General features: G+C 45.2%; 1 protein-coding gene across 1 annotated transcript in view; it reads right to left on the bottom strand.

Moving 5' to 3' along the window:
- LOC140392865 (alpha-2-macroglobulin-like) overlaps nucleotides 1–21,338 on the bottom strand; it is a 305,968-nt gene that overhangs the window by 89,434 nt on the left and 195,196 nt on the right. Inside the window, exons 20-21 of the mRNA XM_072478608.1 lie at nucleotides 13,063–13,189; nucleotides 10,746–10,867 (exon numbers count right to left, since the gene is read on the bottom strand). Coding sequence (XP_072334709.1) covers nucleotides 10,746–10,867; nucleotides 13,063–13,189 — 249 coding nt within the window. The remainder of the gene's footprint in view (nucleotides 1–10,745; nucleotides 10,868–13,062; nucleotides 13,190–21,338) is intronic.

Genomic DNA, 21,338 nt, shown 5'->3' with positions numbered 1-21,338 from the left:
GCAGGGTTTAGATTGTTTGGAAACTTGGGCGGAGAGATGGCAGATGGAGTTTAATCCGGACAAATGTGAGGTAATGTATTTTGGAAGGTCTAATGCAGGTAGGGAATATACAGTGAATGGTAGAACCCTCAAGAGTATTGAAAGTCAGAGAGATCTAGGTGTACAGGTCCACAGGTCACTGAAAGGGGCAACACAGGTGGAGAAGGTAGTCAAGAAGGCATACGGCATGCTTGCCTTCATTGGCCGGGGCATTGAGTATAAGAATTGGCAAGTCATGTTGCAGCTATATAGAACCTTAGTTAGGCCACACTTGGAGTGTAGTGTTCAATTCTGGTCGCCACACTACCAGAATGATGTGGAGATTTTAGCGAGGGTGCAGAAGAGATTTACCAGAATGTTGCCTGGTGTGGAGGGCATTAGCAATGAGGAGCGGTTGAATAAACTCGGTTTGTTCTCACTGGAACGACGGAGGTTGAGGGGTGACCTGATAGAAGTCTACAAAATTATGAGGGGCATAGACAGAGTGGATAGTCAGAGGTTTTTATGAGGGGCATAGACAGAGTGGATAGTCAGAGGGTAGAGGGGTCAATTACCCCTGGATAGTGAATAGTCAGAGGGTAGAGGGGGCATAGGTTTAAGGTGCGAGGGGCAAGGTTTAGAGTAGATGTGCGAGGCACGTTTTTTACTCAGAGAGTAGTGGGTGCCTGGAACTCGCTGCCGGAGGAGGTGGTGAAAGCAGGGATTAAGTCTATATGGATGTTGTTTGATAGGAACAGCATTTCCCACATCTACATCATGTATAGCCATTTTAGTACTTCCCAATTTATCTCTACAAACGTGCCCATGTGATATCAATAACTCTTTCAGGTCAGTTTGTTTTTCCTCTGGAAGGTAACTTAACAATTCATCCCAATTTTTAAGAACATCCTCATTTTCCAATTTAATTGGAGGTATGTCAAATTCACAGTCATCTGGATTTGGTTCGTCACTTTGAGTTAGAATCATTAAAACCTCCTTTATCTCTCCTTCCTTTTCAAAGTACCTTTTAAGCATATTCACATGACATACTCGGTGAGTCTTCCTTCTATCTGGTGTTTTTACCACATAATTCACCTCACTTAATTTCCTTTCAATCTGATACGGTCCACAAAACCTACCTTTTAAAGGTTCCCCTACCACTGGTAACAACACTAAAACGTTATCCCCACTGGCAAAACTACTAGCTTTGGATTTCATGTCCGCTACCCGTTTCATCACATTTTGTGCATGTTTCAAATGTTGTCTAGCCAATTCACCTGCTCTATTTAATCGTTCCCTAAAATTTGACACGTAATCCAATAGTGTAATTTCCGATTTCTCAGCCATCAATTTTTCCTTAATCAATTTAAGTGGTCCTCTTACCTCATGACCAAAAATTAGTTCAAAAGGACTACATTTGGTAGACTCATTAGGTGCACCCCTAATTGCAAACAATATGAATGGGATTCCTTTATCCCAATCCTCTGGATAATCTTGACAATACGCCCTCAACATTGTCTTTAATGTCTGATGCCACCTTTCTAACGCTCCCTGCGATTCTGGATGGTACGCAGTTGATTTAAATTGTTTTATTCCTAAGCTATCCATAACTTCTTTGAATAACTTTGAAGTAAAATTCATTCTTTGATCCGATTGAATTTCTGTGGGTAGTCCATATCTAGTAAAGAAATTAAGTAACTCCCTGCACAATCTTTTTAGCTGTAATATTACGTACTGGAATGTCCTCTGGAAACCTAGTAGACACATCCATTACAGTCAAAAGATATTGATTCCCACTTTTGGTTTCAGGAAGCGGTCCTACACAATCGATTAGGCCCCTTGTAAAAGGTTCCTCAAATGCAGGAATGGGTATTAAGGGCGCTGGTTTTATCACTGCTTAAGGTTTCCCTATCAGTTGACATGTGTGACATGATTGACAAAATTTAACTACATCTTTATGTAGTCCAGGCCAATAAAAATGTTTCTGGATTTTAGCTTGAGTTTTCCTTATTCCCAAATGACCTCCCACTGGTACCTCATGTGCAACTCGCAACACCTCCTTTCTATACCCGACCGGCAAGACTACTTGATGAACTTCTGCCCACTTTTCATCTGCCTGCATATGTACAGGTCTCCATTTTCTCATCAAGACATCATTTTTACGGTAATAACACTCTGGTATACTCTCAGATTCCTCTTCCTCTTTTTGATATATCCATTTTAATTCTACATCTTTCTGTTGTAACTCCGCCAATTTTCTTGAACTAAAAATATCAGCCACATCCTCTTGTCTTAACCTGTGACTTGAAATGAAATGAAATGAAAATCGCTTATTGTCACAAGTAGGCTTCAAATGAAGTTACTGTGAAAAGCCCCTAGTCGCCACATTCCGGCGCCTGTTCGGGGTGGCTGGTACGGGAATTGAACTGTGCTGCTGGCCTGATTTGGTCTGCTTTAAAAGCCAGCGATTTAGTCCAGTGTGCTAAACCAGCCCCTGACTTTGCGACTTTGTTACTACACAATCCGGAAAAATTCCAGGATATTCGTCCTTCAACCCTCCAGTTGTCTGATTTTCCTCTGGCTTATCAACCACACTAGGCATCACTCCCACCTGCGATCCAGCTATATCATTACCCAAGATAAACTGTATTCTTGGACAAGATAGTTTATCTCTTACTCCTACTACCACTTCACCACTCTTCACTGGACTTTCCAACCTTACCTTATATAATGGAATGCTACTTCTCTCACCCTGAATTCCACATATCACCACCTTTTCTGGCAACATTCTTCCCAAACTACATAATTCCTCATCTCTTACCATTAAAGATCGACTAGCCCCTGTATCTCTTAAAATTGTGACTTCTTTACCTGCTCCTCTGATACACATGAGTAAACTTTACCCACACAAGTAAATTCTTTAAAGACATCTGGCACCTTCTTAACAATTACTTCCTGAACAGGCTGCACAATCGTTTGCACCTCCATCGCTTCCCTTGGGCTTTCCTTTACCGCTCTAACAAACCCCACCGTCTTATCCTGTTTTACCACATCAGCCTTGCCAGTGCTTTTCTTCAACCACCAACACTGTGACTTTACATGGCCTAGTTTATTACAGTGAAAACATCTGAAACTTTTCATTTCTTTTCCACTCTCCTGGATTTCTTTTTTAATCTGAGGTACACTCTTTTTATTGTCTCCAATCAGATCACCTTTACCTTTACCACTTGAGTATTTCTCATGTCCCCAGTTTCCATCCCTCACCGGCTGAAACGGATGTTGAAAACCAATCTTTGATTTATGAACTAATTCATAATCATCTGCCATTTCCGCTGCTAATCTCGCAGTTTTAACCCTCTGTTCTTCCACATGAGTTCTCACTACATCAGGAATTGAATTTTGAAACTCCTCCAAAAGCATAATTTCTCTGAGAGCTTCATACGTTTGGTCTATTTTCAAAGCCCTTATCCACCTATCAAAATTACTCTGTTTGAGCCTTTCAAACTCCATGTATGTTTGACCAAATTCTTTCCTTAAATTTCTAAACCTTTGTCTGTAAGCTTCAGACACTAGCTTATATGCACTTAAGATGGATTTCTTCACCTCCTCATACATTCCAGATACCTCCTCCGGTAGTGATGCAAACACTTCACTAGCTCTACCTACCAGCTTTGTTTGAATCAGTAACACCCACATGTCCTGTGGTCATTTCATTTGTTTAGCTACCTTCTCAAATGAAATGAAAAAGGCTTCCACTTCCTTCTCGTCAAACCTTGGCAATGCTTGGACATTTTAAATAGATCCTCACCACGTCTTCGACTATGACGCTCTTTCTCACTATCCTCATCACTATCATCCAACTGTACGTTTCCCTTTACGTCTGCCAATTTTAACTGATTGTCTCATAGCCATTTTCTGAAGTTCAAACTCCCTCTCTTTATCTTTTTCCCTGATCTGTATCTCCCTTTCTTTTTGTTCTGCTAGGGCTTTTCTTTTCTCCTTTCTTCTCTCTCCTTTTCTTTTTCCTCTCTCTCTCTTTCGTTTTCCTCTCTCTCTCTTTCTCTTTCTTTTTCCTCTCTCTCTCACTCTCGTATGCTAGCCATTTTAATTCTTTCTCATGTTTCATTTGTTTAATTGCAACTGAAATTTTGCCATTTCCAATGAGTCAAACTGTATCTCAGGCAACTTTAAATGCTTAGCCACTGCCATAATTACCTCATCTTTTCGCATTTTGTCAGGTCATGTTAACTGCAATGTTCTTGTCAAATCTAACAGTCTGCTTTTCGTTTCTGTCCGTAAGGCACTACGTGTAACATTCTCCACCCCCAAAAACTTCTGTGCCTCTGAAAGAGCCATTGTTCACAACACTCTCCCCACTTAAACTAAAATACCACACCGGAAAAGCAACAATCCTTCACTGTCTTTAAGTTCACAAAAGCCAATCCAATAGATAGACTTTTATCCCCCTCGAGCCCCCAATTGTGATGGGGCGAGGCGTTTTCAGAGCCCCAAAATGTATCATGGAGTTCAACCAACCTCTCCCTTTCATGGATTTGTTGCTTTTCCTAGCACACGGCTTTTTCCCTCGGTGTGGTATTACAATTATGGACACGTGGGTTTTTAAACACAAAACACTGTTTATTCCATGAACTCAACTTAACATCTTAAATAAACATTGGATCTCTTAACACCCCTTACTTCAAAGATAACTCAGAAAATATTGCAACAGTAAAAAACTCCTTAAAATGTTCCTTCAAACTTCCAAGAGACTTAACACCTTTAAACAGTATCACATCAGGTTAAATGATATATATATTTTCTGTAGAATGGCAGAGATATATTAGCTTGGGTGACTTCAGCTCCAGCACCTTGCTTTCTTCATGCAGCTCTCTGGAAACCCACAGACACACCCATGCTGCTTTCTCAAACCTGGCTTTCTCCCTTCTAAGCAGATCACAGCAAACCAGAACTTCTCAAGCTGCTGGCTCAAACTGGCTTTATACTTTTAATCAGCTCACAGCAAAACAGCCAGGCACTTTTAAACTGCTCTCAGCAAAACCAGCCAGGCACTTTTCAAAACTGAAACTAAAAAGCTGCAAAACGAAACTGCAAAATGGCTGACCTGACCTCAGCCCCACCCACTCTCTGACATCACTGTTTTCTTAAAGGTACATTGCTTAAACATCCATGTCTTAAAAGTACTCTCACATGACAATTGGTTATCACAGCCTTTAAGCCTTCAAATGCCTGTTGAAACTCTGCTATCCACTGAAATTTTTGAGGTTTCTTCAGCAAGTCCATCAGTTGCTTTAAATGTCCTTTCCATGTCTGGCTGAAAATTACCAGATCGTCAATGTATACCTCACAATTGGGTAATCCTGAAACAATTCTGTTAGGTTATGCTGTAACTGTACATGACCCTGGTGAGACCACATTTGGAGTATTGTGTGCAGTTCTGGTCACCAATTCTTGTAAGGAAGGATGTGGAAGCATTGGAATGGGGGCAAAGGAGATTTACCAGGATGCTGCCTGGTTTGCAGGATAGGTCTTATGGGGAAAGGTTGAGGGAGCTAGGACTTTTCTCTTTGGAGCGGAGGAGGATGAGAGGCGACTTAATAGAGTTTTTTAAGATGATGAGGTGGATTGATAGAGTGGACATTGAGAGACTATTTCCTCGGGTGGATGTAACTGTTACAAGGGGGCATAACTATAAGGTTCAGGGTGGGAGATATAGGAGGGATGTCCGAGGTAGGTTCTTTAGAGAGTGGTTTAGGGTGTGGAATGGACTGCCTGCTGTGATAATGGAGTCAGACACTTTAGGAACTTTCAAGCGGTTATTGGATAGGAACATGGAGCACACCAGAATGACAGGGAATGGGATAGCTTGATCTTAGTTTCGGACAATGCTCGGCACAACATAGAGGGCCGAAGGGCCTGTTCAGTGCTGTACTATTCTATGTTCTATATTAACAGTTGAAATGTGGCTGGGGCATTTTTCATGTCATATGGCATAACATTGAATTGGTATATATCATCTGGAGTCACAAAAGCCAAAATCTCCTTTGCCCTTTCGGATAAAGGTACCTGCCAGTAACCTTTAAGTAAATCCAGTTTGGAAATAAAAGCTGATTGTCCCACTTTCTCAATGCAATCCTCCAAACATGGGATAGGATAAGAGTCTGTTCTTGTAACTGCATTAACCTTTCTATAGTCCACACACAACTGTTGGGTACTGTCCGGTTTTGGTACCATCATTATGGGTGAACTCCAGTGGCTGCAATCCACTTCAATTATGCCATTTTTAACCATACTTTCAATCTCTTTGTTAACCAGGGCCAATTTTAAAGGGTTAAGTCTATATGGATGTTGTTTGATTGGAACAGCATTCCCCACATCTACACCATGTATAGCCATTTTAGTGCTTCTCAACTTATCTCCTTGAACTTTCCCATGCGATATCAATAACTCTTTCAGGTCAGTCCATTTTTCCTCTGGAAGGTAACTCAACAATTTATCCCAATTTTTAAGAACAGCCTCGTTTTTCAATTTCATTTGAGGTATGTCAAACTCAAAGTCATCTGGATTTGGTTCGTCACTTTGAGTTAGAATCATTAAAAACTCCTCCTTTTTCTCTCCTTCCCTTTCAAAGTACCTTTCAAGCATATTCACATGACACACGCAGTGGGGTTTCCTTCGATCCGGCATTCTTACACATAATTCACCTCACTTAATTTCCTTTCAATCTGAAAAGGTCCACAAAACCTTGCTTTTAAAGGTTCATTGACCACTGGTAACAAGTCTAAACTTTATCTCCACAGGCAAAACTATGAACTTTGGATTTCTAGTCCGCTACCCGTTTCATCACATTTTGTGCAACTTTTAAATGTTGTCTAGCCAATTCACCTGCTCTATTTAATCATTCCCTAAAATTTGACACGTAATTCAATAATGTAAGTTCCGACTGCTCACTCACCAATTTTTCCTTAATCGATTTAAGTGGTCCTCTTACCTCATGACCAAAAATTAGTTCAAAAGGACTGAATTTGGTTGACTCATTCGGTGCATCCCTAATTGCAAACAGTACGACTGGAATTCCTTTATCCCAATCCTCTGGATAATCTTGACAATAAGCCCTCAACAGTGTCTTTAATGTCTGATGCCACCTTTCTAATGCTCCCTGCGATTCTGGATGGTACGCAGTTGATTTAAATTGTTTTATTCCTAAGCTATCCATAACTTCTTTGAATAACCTTGAGATAAAATTTGATCTTTGATCCGATTGTATTTCTGTGGGTAGTCCATATCTCGTAAAGAATTTAAGTAACTCATCCACAATCTTTTTAGCTGTAATATTACGTACTGGAATGGCCTCTGGAAATCTAGTAGACACATCCAATATAGTCAAATGATATTGATTCCCACTTTTCGTTTTAGGAAGTGGTCCTATGCAATCAATTAAGACCCTTGTAAAAGGTTCCTCAAATGCTGGAATGGATATTAAGGGCGCTGGTTTTATCACTGCTTGAGGTTCCCCTATCACTTGACATATGTGACATGATTGACAAAATTTAACTACATCTTTATGTAGTCCAGGCCAATAAAAATGTTTTTGTATTTTAGCTTGAGTTTTCCTTATTCCCAAATAACCTCCCACTGGTACCTCATGTGCAACTCGCAACACCTTTCTATACCCTACCGACAATACCACTTAATGAACTTCTACCCATTTTTTATCTGCCTGCATATGTAAAGGTCTCCATTTTCTCATCAAGACATCACTTTTACGGTAATAACACTCTGGTATACACTCAGATTCCTCTTACATATATGTTTTCTGATAGATCCATTTTATTTCTACATCTTTCTGTTGTAACTCCACCAATGTTCCTGAACTAAAAATATCCGCCTCATCCTCCACCTGTTCGTGTTCTTTTTCAACCATCTGATCAAAAATCGTTTCTGATAATTGCACTTCAACTTTATCTTCACTCTCTGATTTCTCCTCTTGTCTTAACCTGTGACTTTGCGACCTTGTTACTACACAGTCCGGAAAAATTCTAGGGTACTCGTCCTTCAACACTTCAGTTGTCTGATTTTCCACAGGCTTATCAACCACAGTAGGCATCACTCCCACCTGCAATCCAGCTGTATCATTACCCAAGTTAAACTGTATTCCTGGACAAGATAGTTTCTCTATTACTCCTACTACCACTTCACCACTCTTCACTGGACTTTCCAACCTTACCTTATATAATGGAATGCTACTCCTCTCACCCTGAATTCCACATATTACCACCTTTTCTGGACATATTACTCCCAACTACATAACTCCTCATCTCTTACCATTAAAGATTGACTAGCCCCCATATCTCTTAAAATTGTGACTTCTTTACCTACTACTCCTGATACACATGAGTAAACTTTACCCACACAAGTAAATTATTTAAAGAGATCTGGTACCTTCTTATCAATCACCTCTTGATCAGGCTGTACAATCTTTTGTACCTCCTTCGCTTCACTTGGGCTTTCCTTTACCATTTTAACAAACCCCACTGTCTTATACTGTTTTACCATCAGCCTTCCCAGTGCTTTTCTTCCACCACCAACACTATGACTTTACATGGCCTCGTTTATTACAGTGAACACATTTGAAACTTTTCATGTCTCTTCCACCTTCCTGGATTTCCTTTTTAATCTGAAGTACATTCTCCTTATTATCTCCCATCAGATCACCTTTACCTTTACCATTTGAGTATTTCTCATGTCCCCAGTTTCTATCCCTCACAGGCTGAAACTGATGTCGGAAACCAAGCTTTGATTTATGAACTAATTCATAATCATCTGCCATTTCTGCTGCTAATCTCGCAGTTTTAATCCTCTGCTCTTCCACATGAGTTCTCACTACATCAGGAATTGAATTTTTAAACTCCTCCAAAAGAATAATTTCTCTGAGAGCTTCATATGTTTGGTCTATTTTCAAAGCCCTTATCCACCTATCAAAAATACTCTGTTGATCCTTTCAAACTCCATGTATGTTTGACCAGGTTGTTTCCTTAAATTTCTAAACCTTTGTCTATAGGCTTCAGACACTAGTTCATATGCACCCAAGATTGATTTTTTTTTACCTCCTCATTTGTCCCAGATACCTCCTCCGATAGTGATGCAAACACTTCACTAGCCCTACCTACCAGCTTTGTTTGAATCAGTAATACCCACATGTCCTGTGACCATTTCATTTGTTTAGCTACCTTCTCAAATGAAATGAAAAAGGCTTCTACCTCCTTCTCATCAAACCTTGGCACTGCGTGGACATATTTAAATAGATCCCCACCAAGCCTTCGACTGTGACACTCATTCTCACTATCCTCATCACTATCCTCCAACTGTACCTTTCCCTCTACGTCCGCCAATTTTAATTGACTGTCATGTTTCATGGCAATTTTCCGAAGTTCAAACTCTCTCTGTCTTTCTTTTTCCCTGAACTGTATCTCCCTTTCTCTTTCTCATTCTTCTGCTAGGGCTATTCTTTCTGTTTTCCCTCCTTCTCTCTTTTTTTTCTTTTTCCTCTCTACCTATCGTATTCAAGCTGCTTTAATTCTTTCTCATGTTCCATTTGTTTAATTTTTAACTGAATTTTTGCCATTTCCAAAGAGTCAAACTGTATCTCAGGCAATTTTAAATGCTTAGCCACCGCCATAATTACCTCATCTTTTCGCATTTTGTCAGGTAATGTTAACTGCAATATTTTTGCCAATCTAAAAGCCTGTTTTTAGTCTCTGTCCGTAAGGTACTGCCTGTGTCCGTCTCCACCCCTAAAAAACTTCAGAGCCTCTAAAAGAGCCATTGTCCACAACACAGTCCCTACTTAAACTGAAATACCACACCTGAAAAGCAACCACAATATGCTCACCCCTCACTGTCTTTAAGTTCACTAAGCCAATCCAATAGATAGACTTTTATCCAGGACGAGCCCCCAATTTGATATGGGGCAGAGTTTAGAGAACTCCAAAGTACATCATGGAGATCACCTGACCCACGACATTTACTAGATTGTGGTATGGGGAGCACATGGCCCACTCTACAGGTGTGGTACAGCAGAAATCTAAAAGTTTTTTTTTAAAGCAAAACAATGTTTATTCTATGAACTCAGTTAACCTTTTTAAAACATACAGTGAACATCTCAGCAACCATCAATTCAAATACAACCCCCCAAAAATACAACACTCTAAGTAATCCTTAAACTTTCCTTTTAACATCCATAAGACAAAAAGGACCCTTTGTACAGAAAGACATCAGGTTTAACTTCACTACTGAGAACAGTTACCACCTTGAAATCACCAAATGGACATTCATAAGCTTGCAGAGTCGTACACATCTAGCTGTGTGTGCAGCATCTCCAAAACTAAAACAAAACTAACCACACCCTGTAGCTGCAAGCCCAAAGCGAAAGTAAAAGCTGACAGACAGCCCAGCTCCACCCACATTCTGACATCACTGCAGCCACTTGAGCAGACAAACATTTCTTCAAGTGACATTCCCATGACAACACAGAGACATAGAGAATAGCAAGAGAGTGAGAGAGATCAATGGAGAGACTAGTGAGAGTGTGAGAGAGAATGTGAGAGAGGCAGAGACCAATAGTGAGAGATAGCCAGAGACTGAGAATGAGAAAGAGCAAAGGAGAAGGTGGAGATGGACCAGTCCTGGATTGAAAGGTTGACACTGACCTTGATCAGGAGCGGTTTGCGGATGATATCGATGGCTCCTTTCTCCGGTACAATCACCACCTCATTCCCACACAGTGAGTCTGAGGGAATTGATTCTGCTTTGACTGTTAAATTCTGTTCACCTGGATCACAGAGAGTGAGAGAGGGAATGTGTGAGAGAGTGAGTGACAGAGATAGAGGGTGAAAGAGAAAGACAGATAGTGGGAGAGACAGTGTGAGAGAGTGAGAGTGAGATACTGAGTGGGAGATGAGAGAGTGAGTTAGAAACAGCGAGTGAAAGATAGAAAGTAAGAGAGAACAAATGATAGAGGTAGAGAGAGAGATAAAGAGGGAGAGCGAGGATGAGAGAGAGAGTGAGAGAGGTCAGAGAGTGAGAATGAAAGAAAGAAATAGAGAGATGGAACTGTGTAAAACGCTTGTTAGGCCACAACTGGAGTACTGTTTACAGTTGTGGTCACCACAATATATGAAGGAAGTGCTTATACCAGAGAGGGTGCAGAGAAATAGAGTTAATGAGAGTGAGAGAGAGAATGATTGGGAGAAAGAAAACTGGAAAAGGATCAGGAGCAGAATCCGTACAGATTCAACCCCCCCACCCCCCCCCCCCCCCTCCCAACCAAATCCAGGGGTCACGGGGCGGGGATCAGGAGCAGGAACCCGGGCTGATTCACCCCCTCTCCCTAACAAAGGGGTCACTGGACTGGGATCAGGGGCAGGAGCCCGGGCTGATTCACCCTTTCCCTAACCTAGGGGTCACTGGAGAACGATCAGAAGCAGGATCCCAAGATGATTCACCCACCTCCCTAAACTGGGGTCACTGGACAGGGATCAGGAGCAGGAACCCGGGCTGATTTGTCCCCAAGACCCGAACCAAGAGGTCACTGGACAGGGATAAGGAACAGGAACCCAGGTTGATTCATCCTCCATCCCTAACCTGGGGTCACTGGACAGGGATTAGGTGCTTAGGTGCGCAAACTCTGGCTAATTCGCCCCTCCTCCCTAGCCCAAACGTCACTGGACAGGGATATGGAGCCTGGGTTGATTGACTACACCTTAGGGGGATTTGGTTTGTTTAGACTTTCAGAAGGCTTTCAACAAGGTCTCACATGGAAGATTACCATGTAAAATTAAAGCCCAAGGGAATGTGCATATTGTCCTGAGATGGATAGAAAGCTGGTTAGCAGAAAGGAAAAGTTGCAATAAATGGTTCTTTTTCTGCTTGGCAGGCAGTGACTAATGGGGTACTGCAGGGATCTGTGCTAGGACTCCAACTTGTTATAAATGATTTGTACAAAACGCTCATTAGGCCACAACTGGAGTACTGTTATAAATGATTTGGATGAGGAAACTAAAGGTAATATCTCCAAATTTGCAGATGATACAAGGGGGGGGGCGGGGGGAAGAGAGTGAGCTGTGATGGGGATGCAGAGCTGCTTCAGCACGATTTGAACTGGCTGAGTGAGTGGGCACATGCATAGCAGATGCAGAACAATGTGGATAAATGTGAGGTTATCCACTTTGGCAGCAAAAATAAGAAGGCAAATTATTATTTGAATGGGTGTAAATTGAGAGAGGTGGATACTCAATGAGACCTTGGTGTCCTCGTGCATCAGTCGCTGAAAGTAAGCGCGCAAATACAGCAGGCAGTAAAGAAGGCAAATGGTATATTGGCCTTTATAGCGAGAGGATTTGAATATAGGAATAGGGATGTTTTACTGCAATTGTCCAGGGCATTGGTGAGGCCACACCTGGAGTATTATGTGCGGTTTTTGTGTCCTTATCTGAGGAAGGATAATCTTGCTATGGAGTAAGTGCAGCAAAGGTTTACCAGGCTGATTCCTGGGATGTCAGGACTGTCATATGAGGAGAGATTCATATGGTTAGGATTATATTCATTGGTGTTTAGAAGTGTGAGTGGGGATCTCATTGAAACTTTAAAAATTCGAACAAGGTTTGACAGAGTAGATTCAAAAAGAATGTTCCCGATGGTGGGGGAGTCCAGAACCAGGTTGAGGATAAAGGGTAAACCTTTTAAGACTGAGGTGAGGAGAAATGTCTTCACCCAGAGAGTGATGAATCTCTGGAATTCACTACCACAGAAAATAGTTGAGGGCAAAATATTATGTAACTTTAAGAAGGAATTAGATATAGCTCTTGTGGCTAGAGGGATCAAGGGATATGGGGGAAGGCGGGACCAGCCATAATAATGATGAATTGCAGAGCAGGCTCGATGGGCCGAATGGCCTCCTCCTGCTACGATTTTCTATGTTTTATTGCAGGCCATGCTTGAAGCCTGGGTCTTGGGTTAATGACTGACCCAATCTTGTGGCGATTAAATGCCAGCTGACAGTCATACTATCCATGGAACAGACACAGGTTTGGTGTTCAATGCTGCTCTCTGAGGCCATGTCAAATCCCTGATGTTCGAGCAGTGTGACCTTCACCTGAAAGACAAAAAAGAGCAGCAAAGTGTTCAATTCCCAGTAATACAGAGCAAATTTCCCCTGCTCAATTCTCATTTCCTGTCCACTAAAGACAGGATAAATCCAATCCGACCAATTACTGCCCCATCAGTCTACTCTCCATCATCAGTAAAGTGATGAAGGAATCATCAACAGCACTATCAAGAGGCACTTACTCAGCAATAACCTGCTCATGATCGTTCAGTTGGATTCCACCAGTCACTCAGCTCCTGACCTTATTGCAGCCTTGGTTCAAACAAGGTAAAAAGAGCTGAATGCCAGAGATGAGATTGAATTTCTTGAATGGTGTTGCTTACAGAATGTACCTGTTGAACAAATCTTTGTAGTCTTCTGTGCATTAACATCAAGACTAATCACTACAAGTAGCTACCGTTGCAATTCTGGCTGATATTAATACTCAAGTGAAACCTGCCTTGATAGATCCTAACTTTTTTTGAAAAGAACTTGTGGAGAAAAGTTACTGTCAATTGTCGCAGGAATCTACTGACAAACTGTTCACACAAAGAGTAAAACATTTATTCAATGAGGAAAATGAATTATATTACACTGCACACAAATGTTGGGAAGATTTTGATACAAGCACAAGAAGACTACTCCAATAATCACACTTCCTTCACACCAGCTATCTGTTTACATTAACATAAATGTGGGTTATGTAGGCGGGGTTTTCCGGCCCCCCAGCTGTGTTTCTCGGTCGCACACCATTCTCTGGTGGAGGGATTCTATCCTCCTGCCGCTTGTCAGTTGGATTTTCCAATGAACCCATCCCATGTCGATGGGAATCCCATGGGCAGGGCTACGCTGCTGGCGGCAACAGGAAATCCAAATGGCTGGAGAATTACGGCCCTGAATTTACCATAGTTATATTATTCCCTCATATTCAGGTTCAGTATGAGGTACAATTCGGTCAGACACACCACACTCCAAAGTGAATAACAGGTGCGCCCAAAGTCGATTCCATGGATTTCTCAACATTCCACCCAGATGCTTGTCGCACCAGTCTCATTGAAACTCTTTGCCTTTTCCACAAGATTTTGCCAATCTCCACATTCGAGGGATTCACTTCGTATTTTTCTACAAGCATCAACTCCAGCTCAGCTGGTTTCAACAAGGCATCACCTTGCAGGATTTCAAACGTGCCTTCCAAGGTTGCTTTCCACCCGGGTTTCACCTTCCGAGTGCACTTTCAGATCTTTTACCATGCCATGCGCAACTCCACTGCTCCAAAAAAAGGGGGAATCTTTGTCCTTATGGCCCACAGATTGTTCTTATGGTCCACCAGATGGCATTGCCAGCTTTGCCCTTACAGCTCACGCCAGACCGTGACCAACATTTGGCCTTCTGGCCTGCAATATGGCATTGCCGACCTTTGCCCTTATGGCCTGGAGCTTGGCATTTCCAACATTTGCCCTTATGGCCCACACCATGGTGTTGCCAACCTATGCCTTTACGGCCCACAGCATGGTATTGCTAACCTTTGCACTTACGGCCCACAGCATGGTATTGCCAACATTTGCCCTTATGGCTGCAGCACAGCATGCCGCCCTTTGGCCTTATGTCCTTTGGCATTTCTTACCTTTAGCAGTCCTCTGCAATCTCTCTCTTTTATTCTGAATTGACTGTTCTGCAACCTTCTCGGAACTTTGTTCGACGGGATCAATTTCTGATCTCCGTCCTTTTTTTTACCCTGGACTATGTTCCTACACAGATACAAAGGGTCTGGCTCCAGCCTGAAAGATAGCAATTGTGTGTGTGAGTGTGTGAATGTGTGTCAGTGTGTGAGTGAGTGAATGTGTGTGTGTTTGTGTGTGAGTGAGTGAATGTGTGTGCGTGCAAGTGTATGTGTGTGAGTGAATGTGCATGTGTGAGTAAGTGTGTGTGAGTGAGTGTGTGTGAGTGAGTCTGAGTGAGTGTGTGTGTATGTGTGAGTGAGTGTTTGTGTGATTATGGATGATGGCGTATGTGAGTGTGTGCGTGAGAGAGTGTGTGTGTGAGTGAGTGAGTGAGTGAGTTGTAAGGAACCTCTTACTAATCCTTGTTTTCATTTTTAGTACCTGTCCTGATGGCTGGTTTTAACCCATTTGGACTGGCCCAGCCAGACCCCTTGATTCAGTATGCTCTGTGGCATAGTCCATGATGTCATTTTGATGGATTTGGCTAGCAGCCAATTCCCTCTTCTTAAATTCTGGGACATCTTCTATTTTCAATTGAAATTGGTAGAGCCTTTCAGAAAATCCTGGAACAGAATGCAGGTTCCATCGTGGCTTTCAGTTTTTATTCTGAGCAGGAGCCTGTTGGATATTTCTCCCAGAAAGGTTGGAACTTCCCTCTCTGATTCCTCGGCTGGAGTGAGCATGTCTGGACATTCTCTCTAGCAGTCCTAAAAAGGTCTAACGTCTGACTGAAATATTGCAATCAATAGCCAGGTCTGTGGAAGTTTAAATCTCTCTTTGAAACGCTGGTTATTAAAATACTCCACAGCCCGTCCTGTGAATGCTTCACTTCTGATTAAAAGGTTAGGGAGCTGAATCTGATCTTCCTTAACTGATGGCCTGTGTGGTTAAAGATATTTCTCTCTGCAGTCAGTTCAACCTGTGAGAGTGTCCAGTCTAGCGACACCTGCAGGAAGAAGGGACTGTTTGAAAACCTATTTGAAATCCTCAGGTGAAGGATTCTAATATTATCTTAGTGAGTCTGAGAGCCTGCCTGGTGGAGGTCTTTCAAATGAAAGTGACTGCCCAGAGAGAATTTTACAGTCTGCATGTTCTAATTGAAGACAACCTTTGAAGACCTCCGGTGGCAGCCATGGAGTAAGTGACCGCACATTTGGTGGCTCCCGTTCAAGGCGTATGGCTTTACCCTGCCCAAAGAGAAAAGTATTTGAGGGCAAAAGGTACAGGAGTGTCTGGGAAAGGTAATGCTCTTCTGGTGTGGCTGGTGGATGGACTCACGGACAAGGAGTGGTGGAAGAAAGAAAGAGCAGCGGGAGCAGGAGAGTCTTCGTGGTGCGCCACAGGAAAAGATGGCAGAGGACAAGGAGGAGGCGCTAACTGCCCAGTGGTCGACGGAGCAGTTGGTAGAGTTCTTGAATAATAAATTTCGGCAATAGAGGAAAGAGGCCCTAGAAGACCTAGCCAAGGTGGTAGAACTGCTGAGACCTTGGATTGAGCAAGTGGAGCAGAAGCTGGAGTCCCAGGGCCTGGTGAACCAGAAAGTGGAGCATGAGGAACACTTGGCCTCGTTGGTGGCGGAGGTGGGAATGATGCGGGAGAGCCAAAAAAGACTGAGGGAGAAGGTGGTTATTTGGAGAATCGCTTCAGGAGGCAAAACGTAAGGATTGTCAGGATATCTGAAGGCATTGAAAGTGCGGAGGCCACAGTGTATGTGGCATGGATGCTGGAGAAATTGATGGGGAGGGGGCCTGGATCGGCTTCCGGAGGTGGACCAAGCGCAAAGGGCACTGAGGAGGCCGCATGTGGGTGAACCGGCAGGGGCGATGGTGGTGCGGTCGCACTGCTTTTTGGACAAGGAGACGATCCTTTGATGGGCGAGGCAGACCAGGAAATGTACCTGGGAAGGGAACGAGCTGCGGGTGGACCAGAACCTGGGTGCAGAGCTGGCAGAGAGGAAGGCTGGGTTTAACTGGATTAAGGCTGCCCTCTTTGAAAAGGAGGATTTGGGGTATTGTACATGGCCCACCTGTGGGTGACTTTCCAGAAGGGAGGGTTTTATTTCGACACGCCAGAGGAGGCAATGGAACTGATAAGGGACAATGGACTGGGAGGAGTGTGAGGACATTAAACTTTGGAGGAATTTTGTGTGCTTTTTAAAGTGTTTGGTGATGGGTTTTCTGGGACAGGTTCGCAAGGGGGAGCAATGATGATATGTGTGACTATTATTACACTTTAGGGGTTGACAGGTGGGTTGGTCGGGGGGGGGAACAGAGAGAGAAAAGGTGGTTGGAGGCCTTGGGTGGGGGCCACAATGCAAGCTGGGTGGGCTAGTTAATGGGAGTGAAGTGGGGTGTTGCCAGGAGGAAGGCATGGCAGGGGTGGAAATTGAGTTTTTTTGTTGGAAGGTTGGGGAGGGGGGGATTGCTGACATGGGTGTGGTTGATGTCGCTCAGTCTGAATGCATCGATGACAGTGGGCATCCGAGGGCAGACCTGAAGAGTCGCGTGATGCCAGCCAGGGGCTGACCCAAAAAGGGATATGGTTGATCAGCAGCGGAAGGGGGCGGGGAGCCCCCCGATCAGGCTGGTCACATGGGATGTGAGGGGGTTGAATGGGCCGGTTAAGCGGTCGCAAGTGTTCACACACCTGAGGAGTTTGAAGGCGGACGTGACTTTTTTGCAGGAGATGCACCCGAAGCTGGGGGACCAGACAGGTTGAGAAATGGGGGGGGGGGGGGGGGCAGGTGTTTCATTTGGACTCTGAAGATGAGGGAGGTGGCGGTGTTGGTTAATAAGTGGGTTGCGTTCGAGTTGGGGAGGATTGTGATGGATCCGGGGGGGAGATATGTGATAGTGAGTGGGAAGTTTGAGTGGATGCCGGACTTTATGAGGCGGGTGTCAGGGAAGATTCCGGACTTGGACTCTCATTGGTTGATTATGGGGGTGGGATTTTAACACAGTCATAGATCCGAGCTTGGAACGGTCGAATCCCAAGTCGTCAAGGGTGATAGCAGTGGTGAAGGAGCTGAGGGGGTTGATGGAGTGTATCGGTGGATCTCCATCGGGAAACCGAGAGCAAAGGGGTTTTCATACTTCTCCCATGTGCACTGGATGTACTGCCAGATTGTTTTTTTTGTTATGGATAAAGCGTTGCTGGCGGGGGATGGCCTACCCGGAGTATTTGGTGATTGTGGTTTCCGACCACGTGCCGCACTAAGTGGATTTGCGGGTGGCCCAGGGGGAGGGCCCTGTGCCCACAGTGGCGGTTAGATGTGGGGCTGTTGGCTCATGAAGGAGTATGTGAATGGGTGAGGGCTGCCATTCAGGGCTACATGGGGCTAAAACGACACGGGGGGCGGGGGGGAGGTCACAGCCGCCACTCTGTGGGAGACACTCAAGGCGGTAGTCAGGGGGGAGTTAATATCAATTTGGGCGCATAGGGAGAAAACGGAGTGGATGGATAGGGCCAGACTGGTAGAAGAGATTTTGTGGGTGGACAGGAGGTTTTTGGTGGCACTGGATGCAGGGCTGTTGAAGGAGAGGCAAAGGATCCAGATGGATTTTGGGTTAGTTCCTATGGGGAAGGTGGTTGGGCAGCTGTAGAGGGCCAGAGGGGCAATTGATGAGTATGGGGAAAAGGAGAACATGATGTTGGCCCATCAGTTGGAAAAGCAAGAGACGGCGACAGAGATCGGTAGAGTTAGGGGTGATAAGGGTAACTGGTGATGGACCCGGAGGGGGTGAATGGGGTGTTTGAGGTGTTTGGGTAAACGTTCTCTAAGGCGGACTTCAGGACGCGCGAAAGCGCAAAATCACCGAGCAGAAACTGATAGCCAAGTTCCGCACGCATGAGTACGGCCTCAACCGGGACCTTGGATTCATGTCGCATTACATTCACCCCCCACCATCTGGACTGGGCTTGCAAAATCCTACCAACTATCCTGGTTTGAGACAATTTATATCTCTTTAACCTGTGATTATCCCTCTCTCCAGTCGCCCAGTCTGGACCTGTAAAGACTTAATTACCTGCAAAGACTCGCATTCAAAGTATCGTCTTGCATCACTGACTTTGTCTATATATATGTTTCTGGAACCCCTCGCCTCATTCACCTGAGGAAGGAGCTCTACGAGTCAGAGCCCCAACTGGGGAGGAGGGGATGCAGCGGTTCCTGGATGGGTTAGAGTTTTCCAAAATGAGGGAGGGGCTGGTTCAGAGACTGGGGGCCCGACTTGGGCTGAAGGAGGTGATGGAGGGTATGGGAGCACTGCAGGCAGGGAAGGCTCCGGGGCCAGATGGGTTCCCAGTCGAGTTTCATAAAAAGTTTGGGGCGGACATGGGGCTGCTGCTGCTGGTGAGGGCGTATAATAGAGGAGGGATTCCCCTCTACATTGTCACAGGCCTCATGATGAGAACAGCACCATGGACGGAAGCCATAGTCCTGTGACACAAGATACCCCAGAGCTCGAGTCCAGGGATGACACAGATTTCCCGTGACAGCTATTTCCACAATCCCAGAGACACTCATCTCGGTTGGAGATTTTTGTGAAGAGGCTCCTAGCTCACTATCTGTTCTGCAACACACAGCTGATCCGGTGCATCGGGTGGAGGTAGGAACACCCAAGGGGGCAGGCAGTCGGCAGGTGGGCCGCTCCCAGGAACTAGCTGCCGTCCAGAGGGGTTTCGGACTTCTGGAATGGACAGGCCCATTGATCGTGGAGATGCAGTCGCAGAGCCAGGGACTACATGAGGGATTGTCAGCGAGCATCCAGTACCTGCAGGCGCAGTTGGAGGAGCAGGAGTGGCGCCGACCATGCGTGCAGCACAGGCCAACACAGCATGGGTAGCGTCTGCAGTGGAGGCATTGGGGGCGAGGGTTTGGCTACGGATCAGCATGTCCAAGGCCTGGGGCAATCTGTGCTGGCACTGGCTGAGGCCCAGGACAGATTTACCGCCTCATAGGCAGCCGTGCCAGAGTCACCTGGAAATCGCAGTAGCGCTCCTGAGCGTGGCCCAGTCACAGCGGGCCATGGCTGAGAACGTCGGCAGCATTGCCCAGGTGCTTGTCGATGTGGTGCAGACACAGAAGGAGGCCGAGTCCCAGATGGAGATAGCGCTGTCACTTGCTGATGTGACACAGAAGGTGGTGGCATAGTCAATGGGTGATGTCGTAAGAAGTCTTCCAACACTAGGTTAAAGTCCAACAGGTTTGTTTCCAATCACTAGCTTTCGGAGCGCAGCTCCTTCCTCAGGTGAATGAGGCGAGGGGTTCCAGAAACATATATATAGACAAAGTCAGTGATGCAAGATGATACTTTGAATGCGAGTCTTTGCAGGTAATTAAGTCTTTACAGGTCCAGACTGGGCGACTGGAGAGAGGGATAATCACAGGTTAAAGAGATATAAATTGTCTCAAACCAGGATAGTTGGTAGGATTTTGCAAGCCCAGTCCAGATGGTGGGGGGTGAATGTAATGCGACATGAATCCAAGGTCCCGGTTGAGGCCGCACTCATGCGTGCGGAACTTGGCTATCAGTTTCTGCTCGGTGATTTTGGGCTTTCGCGCGTCCTGAAGTCCGCCTTGGAGAACGTTTACCCAAAGATCAGAGGCTGAATGCCCTGGACTGCTGAAGTGTTCCCCGACTGGAAAGGAACATTCCTATCTGCCAATTGTCGCACGATGTCCGTTCATCTGTTGTCGCAGCATCTGGATGGTCTCACCAATGCACCACGGTTCCGGACACTCTTTCCTGCAGTGTATGAGGTTGACAATGTTGGCCGAGTCGCACGAGTATGTAACCCCCCCCGACCGTCCCCACCACCATTGCCCCAGGGGTCTGATGGCATTGTGTGATGGAATGGCCAGCTTGCATGCAGGGATCACGCAGGTGGATGGTGCAACCGTAGGCAGGAGTGAGAAGTTGTCATACGATGCAGAGCACCAGACCTCACCGCAGAGCGGGTTGTCACCATCCTCCATCCCATGGACCAGATGACCAGACTCAATGTTACTGCCAATCCAGGGCCTGCGCTCTATGGTGGGGGAGGTATGTATCACTGAGGGGGTTGCAGGCGGGGTTGGTGGCCGGGTATGGCCATTAGGTGGTGTGGAGGTCGGATGTGGTGTCCGTGCCTCTGGCCAGTTCCCCCCCCTAGTCGGTTAACCTGGAGGCGATTAGAGTGTCACCTGCGTGTTGGCCCTGGTGCACACGTGTGCGGCCTCCCGTGCCTGCCTGGGCCCCATGTCCTGCCCACCCTCGCCCTCTCCCGCACCCTCCTCGTCAGACGAGGCCTGGATTCCACCTTCCTCCTCCAGCATGTCGCGTACCTGCTGTGTGATGTTGTGAAGGATGCAGCTGGTCGTCACAATGCGGGCGACCCTCAGCATCATACTGGAGGCCCCTCCAGAGCGGTCCAGGCACCTGAACTGAATCTTCACG

This window comes from Scyliorhinus torazame, chromosome 16 (genome assembly GCF_047496885.1).
Source record: "Scyliorhinus torazame isolate Kashiwa2021f chromosome 16, sScyTor2.1, whole genome shotgun sequence".
NCBI lineage: Eukaryota > Metazoa > Chordata > Chondrichthyes > Carcharhiniformes > Scyliorhinidae > Scyliorhinus > Scyliorhinus torazame.
The sequence above is the reverse complement of the archived record's forward strand: the minus strand, read 5'-3'. Positions and strand labels throughout refer to the sequence as shown.